Genomic DNA, 23,549 nt, shown 5'->3' on the forward strand with positions numbered 1-23,549 from the left:
GGTTCCAAGCATCCCACAAATGCTTGGTGGCGACTCCGAACATCTCTGCGTCGTTTCGAGACATTTACCGAGACGAAACCGACCGATCTAGAGCGATCCGGTCGAAAGCATTTTACGCCGCCGAGCGTGGCTTTCAAAAGACCGCTGCATGTCCACAATTTGGCTTGGTGTGCAGGTGGCCTGTGACTATGGACCGGCAGGCGGCATCGCGCCCGCAGGCCGGCCTGTGGCCCATGTCCATAGTATTTCAAAATACAATTAGATTTTTTTAGCATTATTTCAAAAATTGATTCACTTTTTTCGTGCCCCTTCACATGTTTTTCCTGACATTTTCTTACCATTGATCATGTCTCAAAGTTACTCATTCATTTTGTACATGTTTTCATAATGACTCGTAATCATTTTTGATATTGTAACCTATTTTATTTAATAGTTGGTTAGAAAAAAATTACCAACTTTTTATTGTAACCATTTCAATAGGTTATGTTTTTCCCAAATGCAAGATCTTTACGAAATATCAGGCAAGAAAATAGTTACCCTTTTTTTGAACTCGTAGCCAAGAGTTTTGCACAGTCATAATTTATTTCATTTATTCTTTTTATAAAAGAAGAGGGGTACAACTTAGAAATGAAATAGTTGAGTGGCACAAGTGAGAAAATCATACTGTATTTTCATACAGCGCTTTGAAACTACCTATATAAAGATAGAAACACAGAATTGAAATAAGTTAAAGACCTTAAGATGATCTTACATCAATCAAATACTCTATTATGTAACTAAGTAGAAGTTGATATTCCAGTGTATTAAAGCATTTTTGAATATGTGTGACTTAATATATCACATGCTCCTTATACGTATTGTATAATTCCCTATAGTTCTTTACCAACCAAGGACAACTTGGAAATAATAATGAAAATATATTGTGATAAACTCCTTGCCTAAATTCTTTTTCAATCCTAATTATTATTTAGACTATACTATAAACAAGATTGACAAAAAATTAAAGTCAAATTTAAGTTGTAGGATGCACTGTAGCGGAGGTGGGGATAGCGGTGGTATTCGAGGTGGCGATGGTGTTTCCAGGAGTGTTACTTGGGGTGTTGCTTGGATTGTTTATCCCTAAGCTGTTTTTCACTGCATCTGTTGCTCCTGCTGCTATATTCTTCACTGATTCTCCTGTCTAAACATCATACTTTATGTTATCATGGTAATTGTAGGATATACTCCATATCTTAGCCAACATAAACATAACTCAAATGTTCATGATCAATTGAATATATAATATATACTTTGATCAATTTAGCTTGTAAAAGTTGGAGATAATCGTGATAGTTTAAATTTATTTTACACGAATTTGTCTAGATTGAACTTTTACCAATGGCAAGAAGCTGCGAAAAACGGAATAAGTCTGTTGAAGACGCGTAATCTTCATTTAAAGAACAGTTATGAAAAATACAAAGTTTCTATCAAATTCCCAAGAATTGATAGCCATTTATATAAAGAAAAATTAAATAAAATTAGATGCTTGATTAACCGACTAACAATAGATGTCAATAACAACATTGTTGCAGTGTATTAGCTAGAAGCCTATAACAGATGTAGAAGTCGGAGTAAGGACTGTTTTCGTATCTGAGTTTTCGCATGCCATTCTGCTATTGGCGAAAATTTAATTGGAAATATTAATAATCGTCCCGTCCCTTAACTAGTTTTAACTTTTAAAAAATAATTCAGCGCCTTAAAAATTACCTTGTTTACATAACATAGGGATCGATACATGCACGCTTAACCTTGTATTTAAAATACATATAATTGTTTGGTAAATTATATATAATCTAATCTCACAATTTTGTAACACTTGATACTAGAGTGAGGGGCATTTATTATAGTAGTAACTTGCCTGTTGAAGAATATTGGAGGCTTTTTGAGCTGTTTCAGATGCTGCATTACTCATTTGGCTCATCTTTCCGTCATTTTTCTCCTGCACTTTTGTTATCAAAATGTTAGTCTCATATACACAAGTAATGATATGTATATGTAAGTATGAAATCCTCTTTACCTCGCGATTAAGATGAGCCCTTGAGTCACTGGTGTAAAATTGCTGTTGTTGTTCAAGCCATAGAAGTAATGTTAATAATTTCAATCTTTAACACATTTGTAATTGCAATAGCTATAATGAATTACTTTTTAAGTTATATATGATGGAACAACAATACCATAACCAAATCAATACTATATATTAAATCCAGAAATCAAGGGATTTTAATATAATTAAAGAAAGGTATACAAATTAATTATACTACTCCCTCCTATTCATTTTAACTCTCCCCTTTCAAAAGGGCACGCAAATTAAGGGGAGAGTTATTTTATTGTAAAGTATTGTGGTGGTGTAAGGTAATTGGAGAGAGAGAAGGTATTATTGTGGGGTAAGATGATTAAAATAAGTATTGTTGTGGGGTAAGGTGATTAAAATAAGATAAAGTATGAGTATTGTGGGGTATTGTTGTGGGTAAGGTGAGTAAAATAAGTATAAAACTTTACTAAATAAGGAAAGGGGAAGAGTTATATGAATAGATGAAAAAGGAAAGGGGGAGAGTTAAAATGAATAGGAGGGAGTATATAGTTTTAAATCAATAGTACCGTGTGATGCACCCGATTAAGGGATCTCAATGCAAATATTATATAGTTTGGCTTAAAACTAAATTATATAGAAACTTGGTAATTTTTCTAAAGATGGTCAATTTCCTTAAAATAAAATAATTAATTAAGATGGTCAATTTCAAGGAGACTAAAAGAAAGAAGATGCCTGATAATTTCCTAAATATTTATAGAAGAATAGAAGATGGTCAATTTCCTTAAAATAAAACAATTAATTAGTATAAGCATGCACACTTATGGTATTAATTATTATCATCATAAATTTATATATTAAATTTAAAATCTATGCGATTTTATGAAACTTTATAGTTTATTAGATGTATAGAGATGTTAATTATTTAACATACAAAAATATAATAAGTAGGTTATAAATAATTCAAGTTAGATTCCATAATATATAATATTGAATAATTCTTTCGATATGATTTAATGCATATATGTAATATATTTATATAAATATATAATCCTCTTAAAATTGCATGCCTAAGTAGTAAAAGTAATTTCGTCAGTAAAGAAAAAAATTGTAATAACATTGGATATAGTTATATGATAGTAATCACTCATTTGAATAGTAAAAGTAACAACATTATCAACGAGATTAGTGAGAGTGGTAGAAACAACAACGAGGGTAATGAAATAATCAATATTAATGCGGCAATAGTGAAAGTAACAATAATTACGGCGGGAGTAGTGAAATTATTAATATTAATGCGGCAGTAGTGACAGTAACAATAATTACGGCGGGAGTAGTGAAAGTAACAAGGATTACGGGCAAGTAGTGAAATGTTATTACTATTGTTCCATTAATAAGAGTAAAATATTAATAGCGGGAGTAGTGAATTTGTCTCAAAATTTATTTCATCGTAATTTTAGGATATGTTATAAAAAAATATATTAATGATAAATTTATGGGTTACGCAACTTTAAGTAATTTTATTTAATGAAAAAAATTAATGATAAGTAGAGGTAGGCCGGGTGAAGCCGGGCACCAATACTAGTTTATAATTTTAAGGCGAAAATTTCCAGGAAATGAAATTTTATAAATTCGGAAACAAATAGAAAACCTTTGCTTAACAATTTCTTTCATTGTTCGGATTATTTAAGAAACCAAAAGAGGAAATAAATTCTTAATATATGCATTAATTGTATTGGTTAATGCGTAATTTAGTTCTTAATTCCTAAATTAATACCCAAATTAGAAGGTATTTAATGTTTTAATACAACCCACTGGATTGTATTTAGCATTACCCTTAAAAAATAGAGATAAAAGCATATGTATACAATTGTAGGTACCTGTGCCTGGCTGATTTCCTGACTTTGGTTTGCCATTTTTTCTTAAATGATCACTGAAATTAGAGGTTTCAACGTGTTGAGCTCGAATAGAAATTATAAAATAAATTGGTGTTTTTTCGTGTAAACATTGAATAATATTTATAATGTTGATTGATTCTCCTACTATTTGGTTTTATTGTTAATGCATGACTTTCTCAAACATGTGGATGATAAATGCTAATCTTTATAAGCTCCTTTTTAAATTATGTATTTAGAATGTTATTTAATGATGATCCCGGGAATTCTTAGTTAAAAATAGTGGTGAATGAATTAAACATGGGAAATCATACTTCGCAATTTCGATTTATTTTGTTATTCGATTGTCCAAAGCAACTTTAATATAACAATGTATGTTACCTGTTTTTATATATAAGAGCGGACACCTGACAACCATACAAAGGTCATTACACTGAATAAAATATACTTTTACTATGGAAAAGAATAAAAATTAAACAAAGCAATCTAACAAGACATTTGTCGTTGTCTTAATCACTTAGTCAACACCTCTTTGATAAATATGTTCTTTGTAACAACTAAAGTAATAAGGTACTGTGAAAGTGAGACAAATGGCTCCATAAAAGGATCAAATGTGCTTTGGCATGCTTAGTTTACTACATCTGGTCTGAGAGGAATAGACGTATTTTTTAGGGGAAGGAGAGGTCCATGGAGACAATTTGTAGTGAGGTGAAAGCCACTACCAGTACTGTTCTACTTAGTCGTGCTAGTCCTCCCATGTATGATGTATTAGTTGAGGTTTTGAACACCTAAATAAGGTGTTTGATAGGATGTTTTGACTATGAGGGCTATTCACTTTGTAAGAAACCATGTACGGAGTACTTCTTTTGGAAATACATTTCTTGAAAAAAAAAAGTAAAAAGTGAGACCATAATAAGCATGTTTAAAACTACAACTCAAAAAATAAAACAAAAAAAAGATATATTTCATATATTATGGGTTGATTTTAAGAGCATCAGCAAAGGTCGATTTTTACCTCCACATTTCCCTTCTATCTCCTCAAATGTGCCTTCTTATTGTTTCACCAAACTCCCAAACATTTAGGATTCCTTTATTTTTAGAAGAGACTCCCAAAAGAAAAAGTAAAGCAATTGGTATGTCTTTTGGGGAGGTTTACATATTTTTGTTTGAAATTTTTGTTGTTGGGGATTGTAATACTCGCCCTGTTAGGAACCCGTTGACTAACTTTAGACACATGTTTGACCTCTTGGAATCTTTACACTATCGGCCTTGCGTCTTAGTAACCTTGAGGGATGAGAACTCGATCTAGCGTAGGCCACTCGATCGAGCAGTCTTGTAACTCGATCGAGAGGTTCCATACTCGATCGAGTATGGCGGGTTCAGCGTTAAGATATAAATCGTGAAGTCGTAAATCCAAATCAGTTTTTCATTTCATTCCTCCAAAACCTAATCAACGACACTTCTTCTCCTTCACCATATTTAACCTTTTGAGATCCCTCACACTTGGAGACACCACAGGGGCGGAGGCTCGAGTCGGGTCACGGTCTTGTCGCCAGAATGCAAGGCTTAGGTAAGTCGTCATCATCATCCGTAGTTTCGGTTATATGGTCATGGTTGTTAGTAATAGGGGTTTCTTACTGGTTGTGATAGGTATTGGTGGAGGTCGCCTTGCCTTCATATGGATGTATGCGATGTTAGTTGGTGATTGTTAATGGTAGGTTTTCTTACTCAGTACTGTTGATTGGTAGTCATGTGTGGTGCGTGGTATTTCCGATTGTGTAGTAGTATTGTTGTGCATGTGTGGGGTGCGTCCCTGGCTGAGTGGAGTCATCTTCAGGAATGGCTTCACGCCCTTGTTCTGCCCCTTGTGGTTCATGTCATAAGGGAGATGTGCACATTAATGGTCATTGGGTTATTCCTTCTATGGTTTTGAGCGGGGCTTGGGTGATAAGGCTGCGGTCTCTACTGGCGGTGTGGATTACTGGTTGTGACTGATAATCTGGCAGGACTATACCTTCGTGTTAGTCAGGTGATTGGTGAGTTACTGGAGTTGGAGGTTCAGGCTTGTGTTGTACTGTGTCTTGTTCGTTAGTCTTCAGTTACTGACCTTGTGTGGTTTTGTCTGTGTTTTCTTCTTGTTATTTATCCGCGGTGATCCATTGGTGAGCAGTCAGTGTTAACACGTGTTAATATATGGAGCTTATCTGGGTGCGTTGGAGGTTCGTGTCTTTCACCGAGTCTTAGCATGGAGTAGTCTCACCGTAGTTGTTTTGTTTCATCAGTTATATCTTTTCTTTTGTTGAGTTAATGCTTGTAATTAACTTTGATAGTTTTTTTATTGACATTGTGATATACTATTCCTCGGGCAACCGGGATAATAATGCTCGTATCTGCTAGGGAAGGTCTTGTTAAGGCTCCTTGATAGATGGGGGTGTTACAAAATGATATCAGAGCGACGATTTTGGAACCTGTAACCAATGAACGTAGAGAGTCAAATAAAATGAACCTGGTATATGTATGTTAGGAGCCCCTTGTGTATTTGATTTTGGGTGGGAAGACACCCTTATTGCAAAATCCTATCCCCAATATGCTTAAGCCAGCCACTTCGAATGGGAGTATTGAGTCGGGAATTGTATGAATATATGTGTGATGTGCAAGATATATGTAGAGAGGTAATGCTATGTGTAGTTGATAGCGTATGTGATGTGTGAGCGCTTTTATAATTGTGTGCGTGAGTATGTGGATGGGACAAGTAGGATGTATTAGAAGCATATGTATGGATATGTGGTGGCATGTATGTTTGGTAATTGGTGTAAATGTTTGCAGTATTTGATAAATTGTATGAGCATGTTATCGTTGTAGGATTAGATATGAATGTGAATAAGATAGAACACCGTTGTAGCTATGGGTATATATGTGGGCTAAGTACGTAATAGTAGATTCGTATGTCATATGAAACGTAATAGAGTAGTGTTATAGTGTATCGTTGCGATGCTTTTGTTATATGCAAGTGATAAGTAGTTGATAGTACTAATATAGGGGATAACTAATGACGAGTTCTAAGTATGCCTTAAACTCCGAGCATTATGTTGTTTTGCAGGAACGACCAATCAATTCATGATCAGCCGTTGGTCATTTTTTACTTACTGGACCGAGTACGAGGGAGACTCGACCGAATAGACCTTACTCGACCAAGTACGAAGTCCACTCGATCGAGTACGTTGGAAACAGAATAACTGACACTTATGTTAAACATATAAACTCGACCGAGCGCTTCAAACTCGAACGAGTAGAGGATACTCGATCGAGTACCTCAGACCTCAATCGAGTACCACTGTTTCAGAACACGAGATTTCTAAAAATTTTCGGGGCTTATATCTTCAATCCTTCTCATTATTTCGACCTTATTTCTTCTTTCACAACTACAAATCCCTTATAAACATTACTCCTTACAAAACGTTGGTGACAAATTTATGCTTTGTTTCTTTCAAATCCTTCTAGTTCATCCACCTTATTCGATTTTGCAAACTAATTCAAGGTAATTTCACTTCCTTCTTTTGATTTTGATGCAATTAGAAGCATATTGTTGTGTTTTAATTTCTGAAATTTTAATTTTATGCCTTAAGATTGTGTTATAATTGCTATATTTTGATAAAACTCCCTTGAATCCTTGTTATTGATGCTAGAAAAGTCAAAGTTGAGCCTAAATTTTGGTGTAATTAATCCCGGATTTTATAGGGTTTACCCCCAAATTTTCGATTTCTTTCATCTAATCCATCTTTAAAGGTTGGAAAAGGGTAGGGAATGCTAGTATTACTATACTTAGTGCTTGATTTTAGCTATTCTCATCGAAAAATTCGTCTTAAAATCTCATCTTTTGAGTGCACAAGTTTGAAACTTTGTTCCAATTTCATTGCAACAATCAGTATATTGAACTTAATTTTGGTAAAAAGAATCAACCCATAATTCTTTCTAGAACTTGCCCAAACTTCGTATTTTGAGATTTTAACCCATCTTTTGTGATTGCAAAGAATATAGGAAGTTAGTAAGGCCACGTTTTACTTTCAAATTTTACATATTATGTGAAGAAATTCATCTTAAGCCTCGTCTTTTGAATATATATAATATTTGAAACTTTCCACTTCAAGTTTGTAAAACCCGATTTTTGGCTTACTATGTTGAAACGGATGCCGAGACCAGCTGCCACTCGACCCCCGAGTAAGAGAAATAGAGCAGCTACGACCGCCGTAGAGGAAGTAGGAGAGGGAAGTCAAGGGCCTGTAGTTCCACCGGTACCTCAATATCCGACAGTAATTTTCGCTGACTTCAAGCAAAGGGACGCCTTTGTGAATTCGCTAGGTCGCACATTGAAGCCAACAAGGTGTATAGAAGTGGGTTTGTTGGAATAGCTAATGATTGAGGTTGATGTCCGTCATATTTACGAGATTTTGGGTATGGAGGGTTTGTATAGGTTGAGGAACAATTCTTATACTTTTCTAACTCTTGAGTTCATGAGCTCATTTTCTTATGATGTAGTTGGGAAGACGGTGAGTTTTAGATTGATGAACACCGGTTTTTATCTGACCCTGGATCAGTTTGCTGACCACTTGAGGCTTACCCGGCCTAAAAAGGGGTATCTTAGCGATGTCCTGACTGAGTTTAGACTGTGGAGCTAGTAGTTACCTACCCTTTCTCAGTGGTAGAGATGCCCCTACCTCTAGTGCTATGCTGATTAACGATGTCCAGGACCTTGAAGATTTTCCTCCGATCGTTGACCTTTTTTACTGTACGGGAGGAAGGATGTGAGTAAGCTGCGCTCATACGAGGTTATGTTATTGATCTCTTATCTTAACCCCACCCAAGAGAAGCGTTTCGCTTATAGTGCCCTTGCGATAGTATGAGCTAGCTTAGCTTTGATGGCTCAGTCTTCGACTCGCCATATCAGTTGCGGCGCTATCGCCACCCGTTTGGCTGAGAGGTTGACAAACTTTGAGGCTTCACCTGCCCTCAAACCTATGTGTGCGGTTGTCCCGACCTTGGATAGGGACTACTTCATCCGTCAGAAGTGGTTGCAAGTGTTGGAGGGTGGAGGTCTAGCTTGGAGGGTGAGGGGTAGAAGCTAGATGAGTGTACCTGACGCGGACCATCTTCCTGTGACCGCGCCTTTGGCGGAGGCTGCCCCTGATAGCGAGGAGGCTGACCTTCCTCACCTGACCTACTTGATCATCGATGACCTTCTTGAGGAGATGCTAGAGCCGGTTGGGGGAGACCGTGCTAAGAGGGAGGATCAGGTGCCTAGGGAAGGTAGAGGACCCCGGAGAGGTAGTGAGGTTGTTGGAGAGTCATAGTTTGTTCAGCAGGGACCACATCAGTATCCGTACCCCGATTACCTGACTTCTTTTAGCCCCGAGATGCAGGTGAGTGAGTTCACGGAGAGGGTGTCGAACACATTAGTGCTTTGGAACCTACATGATATGGCTTATCTTCACGGTGTGGGGACCAAATTGGCTCACCCGGTATGGTGGCGTGGAGTAGGGAATGATAGCAGTGTGTTTCACTGCTACGGGGTGGATAGTGCCACATGAGGAGCCCCGAAGAGCTATGATTATGGATGTCTTTCACCGTGGAGGAGACCCGGGGACAGGAGTTGCCACCGGAGGAGGGGTTGGAGCGGGTACATCAAGAGCTGGAGGCGATGATGAGATGGAGGAGGACCGTGACGGTGACCGTTCTTTATTTTCATGCTTGTGTTAGTAGACTTGTGTTGGATTTTCATCTTTTATTGCGGTCTTTAGATTTTATTTGGTGATGTAATAGGCCATAAGGCCATACTCGTGACTGGATTTTTAGACCTTGTGTATAGGTACAATGATGTCGGGAATAAAACCCCGGAACTTGCATGTTTCTTTACTTAAAATTGCATTCTGCCGGACATTCTGACCTGGAGACACTCGACCGATGAGTACTCTGTACTTGATCGATTATCATGTGTGTTGCATATAGCAAACATTCTAATCTGAACATACTCGATCAATTATGTCTAGCTCGATCGAGTACGCCCAACTCGATCGAGTGCCCATGTATGAACATGAAGACCGTTTTTCTCGTTTGACATGAGATCAAGGGGGTATTTTTTTGTTGAGCCATATGTCGTTATTATGACTATTGCTAATTACCTTTGTGCTTTCTACTTGTGTATGAGTTGTATCAAGAAAGTATGCAGTAATTGTCGTTATATGTGGTTGTTAACTTTTGTTTAGTCGTTTGGTGACCATTTCGGGATGGGTTATGCTGATATTGAGTTGGTCGCGATGGTATCACGTTGTCACATAGGTGAGTTAACTTTCAATTTCTATGTAAACCGAGTAGTATTTGTTGGGCATGACAGATTCATTTTTGTGTTGTTGGTTTTCATCTTATATGTTCATGTGGATGCATGTTAGTCGTGTAATGTCGAGTGATAGATGCTGGACTTCGTTTTATTGTGAGTAAACCATCTTAAAGGCGAACTTCGGGGACGAAGTTCTTTTTAAGAGGGGAAGAGTAATGCGCGCGTGAAAACGTTTAAAAAAAATGTGTCGTCTTTTAAGTCATTTAATTGTTTGTTGAATATTTAATTGTTGCCTTATTATGAAGATATGAATTATGTTGAGTAATTTAATTGTGTTGTACTTGTTTGGTATAATGGGAGTAGTACTTTGTATCTATTTATTTATTCGATTTTTAACAATTGGATGGTGACTCGTAATGGAGTTGTGTTTTGATAGTTATATTCGCGAGAGAAGCGGATGATGATGATTAGTCGGCATGGGAGGTTTGGAGGCATGTTAGGGGTGAAGTCAAGGGATATGGATATAGTGGTTCTTGTCGGGTTGGATTGTTAGTCACCTTGGCCTAGGGTATACTTTCGGGTTGTGGGAGGCGATGAGTTGAACTTCGGGGACGAAGTTCCTTTTTTAAGGGAAGACTGTAATACCCGCCCTGTTAGGAACCCGTTGACTAACCTTAGACACATGTTTGACCTCTTGGAATGTTTACACTATCGGCCTTACGTCTTAGTATCCTTGGGGGATTAGGAACTCGATCGATCAGTCTTGTGACTCGATCGAGTAGAGGCTACTAGATCGAGTAGGTTACATACTCGATCGAGTATGGCGGGTTCAACGTTAAGATATAAATCGTGAAGTCGTAAACCCAAATCAGTTTTTCATTTCATTTCTCCCAAAACCTAATCGACGGTACTTCTTCTCCCTCGCCATCTTTCAAACTTTTGGGATCCCTCACACTTGGAGACACCACGGGGACGGAGGCTCGAGTCGGGTCACGGTCTTGTCGTCGGAATGTCAGCCATAGGTAAGTCGTCATCATCATACGTAGTTTCGGTTAGATGGTCATGGTTGTTAGTAATAAGGGTTTCCTATTGTTTGTGATAGGTGTTGATGGAGGTTGCCTTGTCTTCATATGGATGTATGCGATGTTGACTGGTGGTTGCTACAGGTAGGTTTTTCTACTCAGTACTGTTGCTTAGTAGTCATGTGTGGTGTGTGATATTTCTGATTGTGTAGTAGTATTGTTGTGTATGTGTGGGGTGCATCTCTGGCTGAGTGGAGTCATCTTCGTCGGCTTCACACCCTTGTTCCGCCCCTTGTGGTTCCCGTCACAAGGGGATGTGCACATTAATGGTCATTGGGTTATTCGATCTATGGTTTTGAGCGGGGCTTAGGTGGTAAGGCTGCGGTCCCCACTTGCGGTGTGGATTACTGGTTGCGACTGGTAATCTGGCAGGACTATACCTTCGTGTTAGTCAGGTGATTGGTGAGTTACTGGAGTTGGAGGTTCATGCTTGTGTTGTACTGTGTCTTGTTTGTTAGTCTTCATTTACTGACCTTGTGTGGTTTTGTCTGTGTTTCCTTCTTGTTATTTGTCTACGGTGATCCATTATGGTGAGCAGTCTGTCTTAACAGGTGTTGATTTATAGAGCTTATCTGAGTGCGTTGGAGGGACGTGTCTTTCACCGAGTCTTAGCATGGAGTAGTCTCACCATAGTTGTTTTGTTTCATCAGTTATATCTTTCCTTTTGTTGAGTTATGGCTTGTAATTAACTTTGATAGTTCTTTTATTGACGTTGTGACATAATATTCCTCGGGCAACCAAGATGGTAATGCTCGTATCTGTTAGGGAAAGTCTTGTTAAGGCTCCTTGATACATGGGGGTGTTATAGGATTCCCATTGTTATATAAATGTGGTTATAAATTTGCGAGAGGGTATATGGAAAAATTAGTGGAAATTTTAGTGAACGAATAAGAGAAGGAAAGATAAAATATAAGCAACCACATCATTGCGAATGCTCTAAGAAATTAGTAACTCTAAGAATTCTTTAGTTTGACAGTGTTAACAAGGACCAAAACACAGTCAAATAAATCCTCACAGAGAATAAACTTTCAAGAAAAAAATTAAAAAATAATAATTTTAAAGTCAAATTTTTTGAGAATTTATGAATGAAATTTGAGATGACAATTAGTGAAGAGTTTTTTATTTATTTTTTTCTTGAAATGCGAAGAAATAAGCATAACTTGTACAGTTGATCTTCCTTCAAAAGACTCATTTTCATCCGAATACTTCAAACGGGCATATATGACCCATTTACAGCCAAATGTGACCGCTTTTGAAAAAAGTTATCAGAACAACAAATAGTACACTAGTTACAACATTTTGTCGTTTAATTGTCGCATCAATATTATATATATATATATATATATATATATATATATATATATATATATATATATATATATATATATATATATATATAGAGAGAGAGAGAGAGAGAGAGAGAAGAGATCAAGTGAGTCCACCACCAACCTTTGAGTCCCTAAGTCCTCTTGAGGGCCATTGAAAAGATGAGATGAGAGGTTGAGATTGAAGGGAAAAAGTAGGGGATTAAGGCTAAAATAAGGGGATTGATACTAATTAATCCCTTTCCCTCTCTACCATCACTAATCAAACCCTAATTGCACTATAAAACCCTTCTTTTTCCACCCACTTCTCTCTCATCTCACAATTATCCTCCCCCTCATCTCTCTAAAAACCAAAAAAAACTGAAATCCTCTCAAAAATCCAACAAAATTCAAAAACCAAATAATTTAAAAAAATATTCTCCCTCTTCCTCACCAACCCGACTCCACCATCCACCTCCACCGCCACCCACCCACGCCCACCAATTCACCGTCCAACTCCACCGACAACAACCACCCTTTTTCTGCCACCTCACTTCCTCGCAACAAACACCACGCCGACAACCAAATCGTCCCTTCTCCACGACGACAACCACATCCTCCTCACTTCCTCCTCCTCTGAAAACCTCCCCTGACACACCACCATGGCCGAAACTCCCAAACACCTCCTCTCCCATTCTCCAACACCAGAACCACCCGACACCTTTTCCCGCACCTCCTCTCCCCTTCTCCAACACCACAACCACCCGACACCACCACCTCCCTCTCCTTCTATTCTGTCCAGATCTGGCCCCACGACCTCCACCCGACCTCCACCCGACCACCACCTACACACACCCCGACAACCACCACCACCCCGCTGCCTCACAACACCTACCATCGACACCCACCTCCCTTCACACAAAGGCGCACACACCACCCAACCACCCCCACGACGCACCTATGACCACCGCACTCCCGGCACCAACTCACGCAAACAACTACCACTCCCTCCTCTCCACCATCCCACCTTTACCGCACCACCACCGCCAACAACACCATTACAAAAAAAAAAACGAGATCTGAGATGTTGTTTGTGTACTATTGTGTGTCGGTGTATGTCGATGTATGGGGTTGATGTCGATGTAACGTGATGTGTGTCGGTGTTGTTGAAGTTTTGTTTTGTTTTTATTTTCCTATTTCATTTTTTGGGGTTTGGTGTGGTGTGTTGTTTGTCGCTGTTTTGTTGTTTTTTTTTTTTTTTTTTTTCTTTTTTTCAGATTTCCTTTATATTAGATATCGTCTTGTTATAGATTTCAAATCTCGTATTTCAAATATCGTTTTGTTATTATATTGTATTTGTTTCGGATCTGGTTTTTATATATATTTCTTAAGATTTACACTCGTATTTAATGAGAGAGATAGGGTTTTTATGTTGGCGGTCGGTTTTTTTTGATTTAGTTTTAGTATTTACACTTTTAGATCGATAAATACATAGTAGATTTTTTTACATTTACACCGGTTTTTCTTCACATTTACACTTATATTTCTTTACATTTACACTCGTATTTCTTTACATTTACACTCATAATTTTTACATTTACACTTGTATTTCCTCACATTTATACTCGTTTTTATTTAAATTTACACTTGTATCTCCTCACATTTACACTCGTATTTCTCTTATATTTACACTTGTATCTCCTCACATTTACACTCGTATTTCTTTAAATTTACACTCATATTTAACATTTACACTCGTATTTCTTAACATTTACACTCGTATTTCTTTACATTTACACTCTTAAAATTATATAAATTTGCACTCATATTTTTTGTGGATATGAGTTGGTGGGGAAGGACGATGATGGTGGCATTTTTGGTAGTCGGACTAAAGTTTTACTCGTAAAGGACAAAGTTGATGGTGGCGTTTTTTGGTAGTCGGACTAAAGTTTTACTCGTAAAGGACAAAGTTACACTTATAAAGGACCAAATTCACACTCAAAGGACAAAATTTACACTCTAAAACCTTCAAATTTACACTTAAAATACTACATTTTCACTCATAAAACACCACATTTACACTCGTAAAACATCACATTTACACTTGTAAAATGTTAAAATTATGTAAATTCAAAATTTCCGTCACAAAAATCAAATTTACACTCTAAAAATGTTACATTTACACTCATAAAACATCACATTTACACTTGTAAAATGTTAAAATTATATAAATTCAAAATTTCCGTCACAAAAAAAATCAAATTTACACTCTTAAAATGTTACATTTACACTCGTAAAACTTCACATTTACACTTGTAAAATGTTAAAATTATATAAATTCAAAATTTCCGTCACAAAAAAATCAAATTTACACTCTTAAAATGTTACATTTACACTCGTAAAACTTCACATTTACACTTGTAAAATGTTAAAATTATGTAAATTCAAAATTTCCGTCACAAAAAATCAAATTTACACTCTAAAAATGTTACATTTACACTCGTAAAACATCACATTTACACTTGTAAACTGTTAAGATTATATAAATTCAAAATTTCCGTCACAAAAAATAAATTTTACACTCTTAAAATGTTACATTTACACTCGTAAAACCTCACATTTACACTTGTAAAATGTTAAAATTATATAAATCCAAAATTTCCGTCACAAAAAATCAAATTTACACTTTTAAAATGTTACATTTACACTCGTAAAACCTCACATTTACACTTGTAAAATGTTAAAATTATATTTCCGTCACATTTACACTTGTAAAACTCATACAACATTACATTTACACTTCTGAAATCTAAAACTCAAAACTGATTAATTAGGGGCTAGAGAGAGAAAGAAAAATTAATTAGTGTGTAGAAATTTGATTAGTGGTAATTTTTTTTTGGTAATTTTCAATCTCAACCATCCATCTCAATCCAACCATCCACATTTTTTTCCTTTTCTTTTTAATGGCCTTTAATCAAATTCATCTCAACCTTCCATTTAGTCCATCCAATGGCCCTTAGAGGGACTTAAGGACTTAAATGAGGTAAGGGACTCATTAGATCTTACCTCTATATATATATATATATATATATATAGAGATTGAATCATGTGAGGCACCCTTCTTAGGGTAAGGCGGCTGGACACCTTCTAAACCGTCAGATCTAATAACTGTAGACGCACCAGATGTTGCCACGTGTCTCTATTTAATCATACACTCAAAGCAAATGCCAGCCAACAACTTCATTTACGACATTTCACTCTCTCTCTCTACTCTCTCTCTCCCTGTCTCTGTCTTTCACGCATTTACTCCACTCTCAACACTCAACTACCGTTTTTCGATTAACTTCGTTCATCATCGTCTGAATCACACGCAGTTCATCACCTGATATTTTGATCGCGATCGTCATCATCATCATCATCTCTGTTCGGTCGTCCTTTTTCGGATCTAGGTATGTGATATTCTCGTTCGTATCACTATTTTTCTTCATTTTCGATCAATTATTGTAGATCTACTTTTTTCAGACGCTTTTCAATCTACTATTTTTTTCGATAATGTATTACTAAATCATTTTCATTATAATGCAGGTTTTAATCATCCTCGAAGAATTATCCGGTCGATTTAACGCAAAGAAAATCAATTTCGGAGCATTTTTGATCTACTATTTGTATGTCCTGTTCGCTCTCTTCAATACTTACTTCGTCAATTTTTGTTTATTAGGTTTTTCTCATTGTTCATTGCTTAATATGTTTCATTTTTGTTAATATTGTGCTTTTTTGTTGTTGTTGTTGTGGTGATCTGTTTATTCTGCAATGTCGACATAGTTCTGTGTTTGTGTATCATGAAACTTGGTGAATTTTGTGAATATTTTGCTTAATATGTTTCGTTTTTGTTAAACCTGAGTTAATTTTGTGAATTTTGGAGTCGTTTTTGTGAATCTGGTGGAATATTTTGTGAATCTGGTGGAATATTTTGTGAATCATTCTCATTATAATGCAGGAAGTTAAACCTGTGTTTGTGTATCATGAAACTTGGAGGTGATATTGTGAATATTGGACTGATGTGTCGTTGTTAAACCCGAGTTAATTTTGTGAATTTTGGAGTCGTTTTTGTGAATCTGGTGGAATATTTTGTGAATCTGGTGCAATATTTTGCGAATCATTCTCATTATAATGCAGGAAGTTAAACTTGCCTCATGATTGTCATCTTTTTATGATGAGTTTATGTGAATGTTTGTCTGAAGCATAGACCTTATCTTGCGAAACCTATAGACCACTTTGTCCATAGTTGGTCATTTGTAAAACTTCATCTGAATGCTTTGCCTTGTTTTGATATGGCTTTTAATCCTACTTATCTGGAATGTACTTATACGAAACATGACATTTTGTGTCTGTGTATGAAATGTATTACTTATTATGTTTTAGTTATTTTCATTTATTTTTGTCTGAACTGTTTTAGTTATTTATATGCCTAGGTCAATTGCTCCTGTCTGCGTATACATTGCCAACTATGGACACTTGGTGTACGGGTCGGGTAATCGATATATTTGAAGAGGCAGAGTTTGAGCTCATTAAATGGATATGCTATCTTCGGACGACTTTTGTCAATAGTAGGGACTAATCTTGGTAATTTGAAATATAATTTAGTAGCTACATTCCCTATCACGCAAGGGTACACTTTTGAGTCTTACAAATGTGTTCTTAAGGTATTACTATGCTCAAACTCTGCCTCATCTGTACAATTCCTTGGGTTGTATTAAAACGGAATTTTAGGTTACCTTTCTTTCCATGTACTAGTAGAAAGAATATGTATCATAGATGAAGATGATAACGATGAAGATCGATCCCTACAAACAAGCCTTTCTCACGACCTATATTTTTTCGCCATATCCCAACATTTGTGTTGCTCATTTAGCCCGGCCTTCTAGTTGTGACGGTTTCCTGGCTAAATGAGCAACACCAAATGGTGGGATATGGCAGAACATATATGCCATGAGAACGACTTGTTTTGGAGGGATCGATTATCTTCATCGTCCTCATCTTCATCTTTGATATATTTGCTTTCTTGTACATCTAAAGAAAGCTTGCCTACAATGCCCTTATAATACAACACAAGGAAATTGTATGTACAGTGAATATGAGGACAAGTAATACCTTATGAACACAGTTGTAGGACTTAAAGTTGTACCCTTGCGTGTTAGGGATGTAGCTACTAAATTATATTTCAAATGAACCTATTATGTTTAGTTGTCGGTTGGTGTACTTAGGTCTATCACCGTTAGTATTTAATCTTACGTTTGTATACTTGATAAGGCACCCTTGTATAAATATGTAATCAGTAGTTTTCTATTTCGGATGTTGTATCAACATAATGTATGAATACTATGTTCTATTAATGAAGTTTATTTTCCTTTTATTTTGTCAATCCTCGAGCATCTATCTTTCATAATAACTTCGAATACAACTTTCATAATAATTTAGCTGGCATGCACTTGATGAGATTCTGTTCTGTCTCTCTATGCTGTAATGTTGATTCATAATTACGTGAATCGTATACTTGATTTTTGTGAATCTTGGAGTAGTTGTTGTGAAACCTAGATCTGCCATTGTGAAACTTATTCATTTAGTTACTAACCTACTATGCGTTCCTATTATTATTTTTAGTGAATTATGGAGTCTTGGTGCAAAGGGTGTGTCGTTAATGCTTTTGAAGAAGACGAATCGTCATTTCGTGCAGCTTATGTCTGTCAAAAACAAAACGCAATCAGTGTGTCTTTTAAGGAAGCTGATTTGGCAGAAGTTAAATTATCTTCCCCTCGCTATCACTCACAACATTCTGTTTTCAATATTCAAGGAGTTATGCATAATATATTTTCTAAACTTGATGCCTTTGAAGACAAGGCAAATATGGCTATTGTGTGTCGGAATTGGTCTCAGTTATTTCTTATTCATCCCAATGCTCCCGGTGTAACCGCTGCATATTGGCTTTCTCTTGAAATCAACCATGTGGAGGGTATTCTAATTATTCATAGGGGTGCTAACCTAATATTCCAAACGTGCAAATGTTTGCTGACTGATAATATGTCAGCTAAATTCATCCTTCATTTTCACCAATATAACCATCCAAGTGCCATGAACCTTCTGAATGCTATTGATCGCGCTACAATTTATGAGAACTTACGTTCTTTACCTCCAGTGATGTCTACTGAACGAGCCACTGCAATTGCTATTGCTGTCAACTTATTACGCAATTGTATAGACGCATGTTCTATTGATTTACCTTCTATTATGGACCTATAGCCTACATTTGTATCCCTTTTCCTAAAATACTATCTTTGTAATTTTCGGCATTGAACGTTGCTATCTTGTTTGCCGTGTTCTATTGTCGATAGTTTATAAATATAATGTATGACTACTATGTTTTATTAATGAAGTTTGCTTTGTGTTCTTTGTTTTTTGTGAATCCTTGCGTTCCCTATTGTTTCATAATAACTTCAAATGACAATTTCAATAATAACTTCAATAATAACTTCATGCCCCGTTGACATTTCCGGCCCCATACTGTTAACCCCGTCCCCCAAAAAGGGTTCACCCGCCCCCTCCTAGGGTGTCTTTTGGTATTGGCGTTGGTCGAATGACTATGTACAAGGGAAAGGGTTTAGGGTTGGATTAGGCGGATCCGCCTAACCCAACCCTAAACCCTTTTCCGTCCCGTTTTAGGACACCCGGCCCCCTACTGTTAACCCCGTCCCCCAAAAAAGGGTTCACCCGTCCCCTCCTAGGGTGTCTTTTGGTCTTGTCGTTGGTCGAATGACTATGTACAAGGGAAAGGGTTTAGGGTTGGATTAGGCGGATCCGCGGTAGCGGATCCGCCTAATCCAACCCTAAACCCTTTCCCGTCCCGTTTTAGGACACCCGGCCCCTACTGTTAACCCCGTCCCCCAAAAAAAGGGTACACCCGTCCCCTCCTAGGGTGTCTTTTGGTCTTGGCGTTGGTCGAATGACTATGTACAAGGGAAAGGGTTTAGGGTTGGATTAGGCGGATCCGCGGTAGCGGATCCGCCTAACCCAACCCTAAACCCTTTCCCGTCCCGTTTTAGGACACCCGCCCCCTCGTTAACCCCGTCCCCCAAAAAAGGGTTCACCCGTCCCCTCCTAGGGTGTCTTTTGGTCTTGTCGTTGGTCGAATGACTATGTACAAGGGAAAGGGTTTAGGGTTGGATTAGGCGGATCCGCGGTAGCGGATCCGCCTAATCCAACCCTAAACCCTTTCCCGTCCCGTTTTAGGACACCGGCCCCTATCGTTAACCCCGTCCCCCAAAAAAAAGGGTACACCCGTCCCCTCCTAGGGTGTCTTTTCGTCTTGGCGTTGGTCGAATGACTATGTACAAGGGAAAGGGTTTAGGGTTGGATTAGGCGGATCCGCGGTAGCGATCCGCCAACCCAACCCTAAACCCTTTCCCGTCCCGTTTTAGGACACCCGGCCCCCTCATCGTTAACCCCGTCCCCCAAAAAAGGGTTCAACCGTCCCCTCCTAGGGTGTCTTTTGGTCTTGTCGTTGGTCGAATGACTATGTCCAAGGGAAAGGGTTTAGGGTTGGATTAGGCGGTTCCGCGGTAGCGGATCCGCCTAATCCAACCCTAAACCCTTTCCCGTCCCGTTTTAGGACACCGGGCCCCCTATCGTTAACCCCGTCCCCCAACAAAGGGTTCACCCGTCCCCTCCTAGGGTGTCTTTTGGTCTTGGCGTTGGTCGAATGACTATGTACAAGGGAAAGGGATTAGGGTTGGATTAGGCGGATCCGCGGTAGCGGATCCGCCTAATCCAACCCTAAACCCTTTCCCGTCCCGTTTTAGGACACCCGGCCCCTATCGTTAACCCCGTCCCCCAAAAAGGGTTCACCCGTCCCCTCCTAGGGTGTCTTTTGGTCTTGTCGTTGGTCGAATGACTATGTACAAGGAAAGGGTTTAGGGTTGGATTAGGCGGATCCGCGGTAGCGATCCGCCTAATCCAACCCTAAACCCTTTCCCGTCCCGTTTTAGGACACCCGGCCCCTACTGTTAACCCCGTCCCCAAAAAAAAGGGTTCACCCGTCCCCTCCTAGGGTGTCTTTTGGTCTTGGCGTTGGATCAAGAACAGTTTGGACTATAAATCATATAGCTTATTTTTGAATCCTATAGCTTATTTTGTGAGACTGGGGTTTTATTTTGTGCATCTCAGTCTTATCCCCGGATTCGGACTATATAAATTTTATGCCTTATTTTGTGAATCATAGAGGTTAATTTGTGAAACTGGGGAGTTATTTTGTGAATCTCAGGTCTTATCCTCACATTCAGACTATATAAATCTTATGTCTTATTGAAAAGAATCCTTGAGGTTAGTTCGTGGAACTGGAGAGTTATTTTGTGAAGCTCAGGTCCTATCCCCCCCAAAATAGACTATATAAATATTAGTTCTTATTTTTGTGTATCCTTTCAGCTTATTTTGTGACGCTAAAGATGATTATTGTGAAACAAGCTACAAGATGAAGCGACCATCACAAAGCGGTTGTTGAGCAAGTTGCCGCTCCTCCACCAAAGAAAAAAAGACAAAGAGGGTGCGTACGGAGGGACCGCCTACAAGTGAGGACTCGAATGTCGCCAAAAGGGTTGTACAACTTTTCGAAAGATACGAAAAATCCACCGAGTCATCAATGATTCAAGCTATAAAAGACATGGGCTTTGGCGGTCTGTTAATGATTGAAAAGACAAGGTTCCGGGGACCTTGCTTATTGGCTAGTGTCAAATTACAACCCAAAGAAAGGGATGGTTATTTGACAAAAAACTCCCTGTATTAGAGGAGGACATCCATCTTTGCATGAGCATTCCAATGGGTTCAAGACCTGTTGAGGAAGCGTCACATGTGGATAAGTGTCCGGCTTATTTAGCTACGTTGGAAAACTTCCAAAAGCAATATCCACACAAATATATCGATGATCACCACGTCTTGAACAAATTATCCATGCAGAAAGATGGTGGAGATGACTTTAAACGAAATTTCATCGTTTACATATTCTCATCTCTGTTGGGTGGTGTGCAAGGGAATCGCGCAAGTTTGAGGATTTTAAAAAGTTTAGGTGATACTTCATCGATTCCGAATTCAATTGGTGCAATTTCATCAAATGAAGTTGGTGACCAAGTTGAGTCTTGGCAAAAGGAGGAGTGGAGAGATGTCAAACGCTTGAAAGGAGATAATTTTTTTGGTGGACCCATTATGGTGCTCGTGTACATTTACTTGGACCGTTTCGTCTACAAATCAAGATTGGTCGTACGAAAGTTTCCAACTTGTTGTAATTGGACGAAAGAAAAAATTGCACAAAGAATTAAACAGGAGTTGAAGGCAAAAAAAGGTTTCGGTCAAGGTTCTGTGGAGCCTCCCCTTGTCATGAGCTACCACACACTCGCACCCGCACCTCAGCCACCGGTCACAAAGCTTGAGCATGTTCAGTCCAAATCAACCATTGAAGAAGGCATATCAGATATAGGGTCTGACATTCCACATTGCGGTGACAAGGAAATTGATGGCCTTAGTGACAGTAAGTGTGAGATTGTTCACAAACTTGTTGACGCCGCAAAGGTAGCGGCTGCAGCTTTCGCTAGGTACAGATCTCTTGCTATTCAGGCTACGAACAAGCTACCTTCCTCAGCAGCGGTCTCTACTATGGTGGCAGCTGTTAATGGTATTGCGGACGGGTATATTTCATCCCAACAGGATGAGTTTGATGAGAATGTTGGGGATGAAGAAAATGCCGGTGATGGGAATAAGGAGGAAAATATAGAGATGGGTAATAATGAGGATGCTAAGAAGGATGAGGACGGTGAACTGAATTTGGACAACGTGGTCAATAATATCGTTGGAAACACGTTATCCATTTCAGCGAATGTTGTGGAGAATGATCACGTTGTTAATGACGATGTGGACAGGATGGGTGGATGGTCCGACGCTGATTTACGTGCGGCATTGGAAATTATGGATGACACTTTTGTACCGATTCGTGCACCAGATCCCAAAGTGACAAGCAAACCCATTCGGAAACGTCGTAAACCAAGATTGCCAACCCCATCGATTACCCACGGTGGAGGTCGCTAGCGACGACGACGATCATTTTTTGTCTTCAAGAAGACAGTCTATTGATCCTCGGTCCCACCAACACCAACACCGGTTGTCGAACTAGCCGAAACCCCAATTGTTATTAATTTACCTGATACTCCAATGATTCCAGTCGTCCGTCCACCATCTCCGAAATCGTGTGTGGAAGAATCGAGCAATTGCCGAAAAACCATTGGTCACTCACCTGTACATTCGTCGTCGTCATGGAAACCGTTTGTCAGGTGATGAAACCACCGGTCCGTGCCAGAAAGCAGAAGAAGAGGGACCAGGTGAGGAAAGCATACAAGGTGAGGAAAGAATAGTTCAGTGTCAGAGGGAAGAGGGAAGAGGATGAGGGAACCAGATTTCCTACATTATCGGTACCATCAGTTTCTGATCATGTTGATGTCACTAATGTTGATGTCAATAATGTTGATGTCAATACTCCTGCTATTGTGCGTCCTAGAAGAGAGATAATTCCAGCTGCTGCCTATCGATCTCCGTATCTCCAAAGAAACATCAGTGTTATTACTCCTTTTAATAGGGAGGAGAAAATACTGTTGGATTTCGGGCTTTGCTCAACAGTAGAACAAAGGTATTTGACTATGAACTTGTTTTGTAAATCTCAGGTCTCATTTTGTGAATCAGACAATTTATAAATCGTAGGGCTTATATTGTGAATCCAATAGACTGTTTTGAGAATCTGACGGCTTGTTTTGCGAATCTGATTGTTTTGATTGTTGA

At 38.3% G+C, this 23,549-nt stretch overlaps 1 protein-coding gene across 1 annotated transcript; it reads right to left on the reverse strand.

Moving 5' to 3' along the window:
- Positions 1 to 563: 563 nt before the first annotated feature.
- On the reverse strand, positions 564 to 4,144 carry LOC141599727 (uncharacterized). The gene is made up of 4 exons (XM_074419838.1): positions 3,949 to 4,144; positions 2,057 to 2,098; positions 1,898 to 1,978; positions 564 to 1,180 (listed from the first exon to the last, which is right to left on the reverse strand). Exons 1-4 carry the CDS (start codon positions 3,982 to 3,984, stop codon positions 1,013 to 1,015), a joined length of 327 nt encoding a protein of 108 aa, XP_074275939.1. The 5' UTR covers positions 3,985 to 4,144; the 3' UTR covers positions 564 to 1,012.
- Between the last annotated feature and the right edge of the window lie 19,405 nt (positions 4,145 to 23,549).

This window comes from Silene latifolia, chromosome 9 (assembly GCF_048544455.1).
Source record: "Silene latifolia isolate original U9 population chromosome 9, ASM4854445v1, whole genome shotgun sequence".
In the NCBI taxonomy this organism is placed as follows: Eukaryota; Viridiplantae; Streptophyta; class Magnoliopsida; order Caryophyllales; family Caryophyllaceae; genus Silene; species Silene latifolia.

Coding starts and splice junctions, on each gene's coding strand:
- LOC141599727 (XM_074419838.1), bottom strand. CDS start 3,984: ATGGCAAACCAAAGTCAGGAAATCAGCCAGGCACAG. Junction 1,979..2,056: donor GGGCTCATCTTAATCGCGAG/GTAAAGAGGATT, acceptor ACAAAAGTGCAG/GAGAAAAATGACGGAAAGAT. Junction 1,181..1,897: donor CCTCCAATATTCTTCAACAG/GCAAGTTACTAC, acceptor TATGATGTTTAG/ACAGGAGAATCAGTGAAGAA.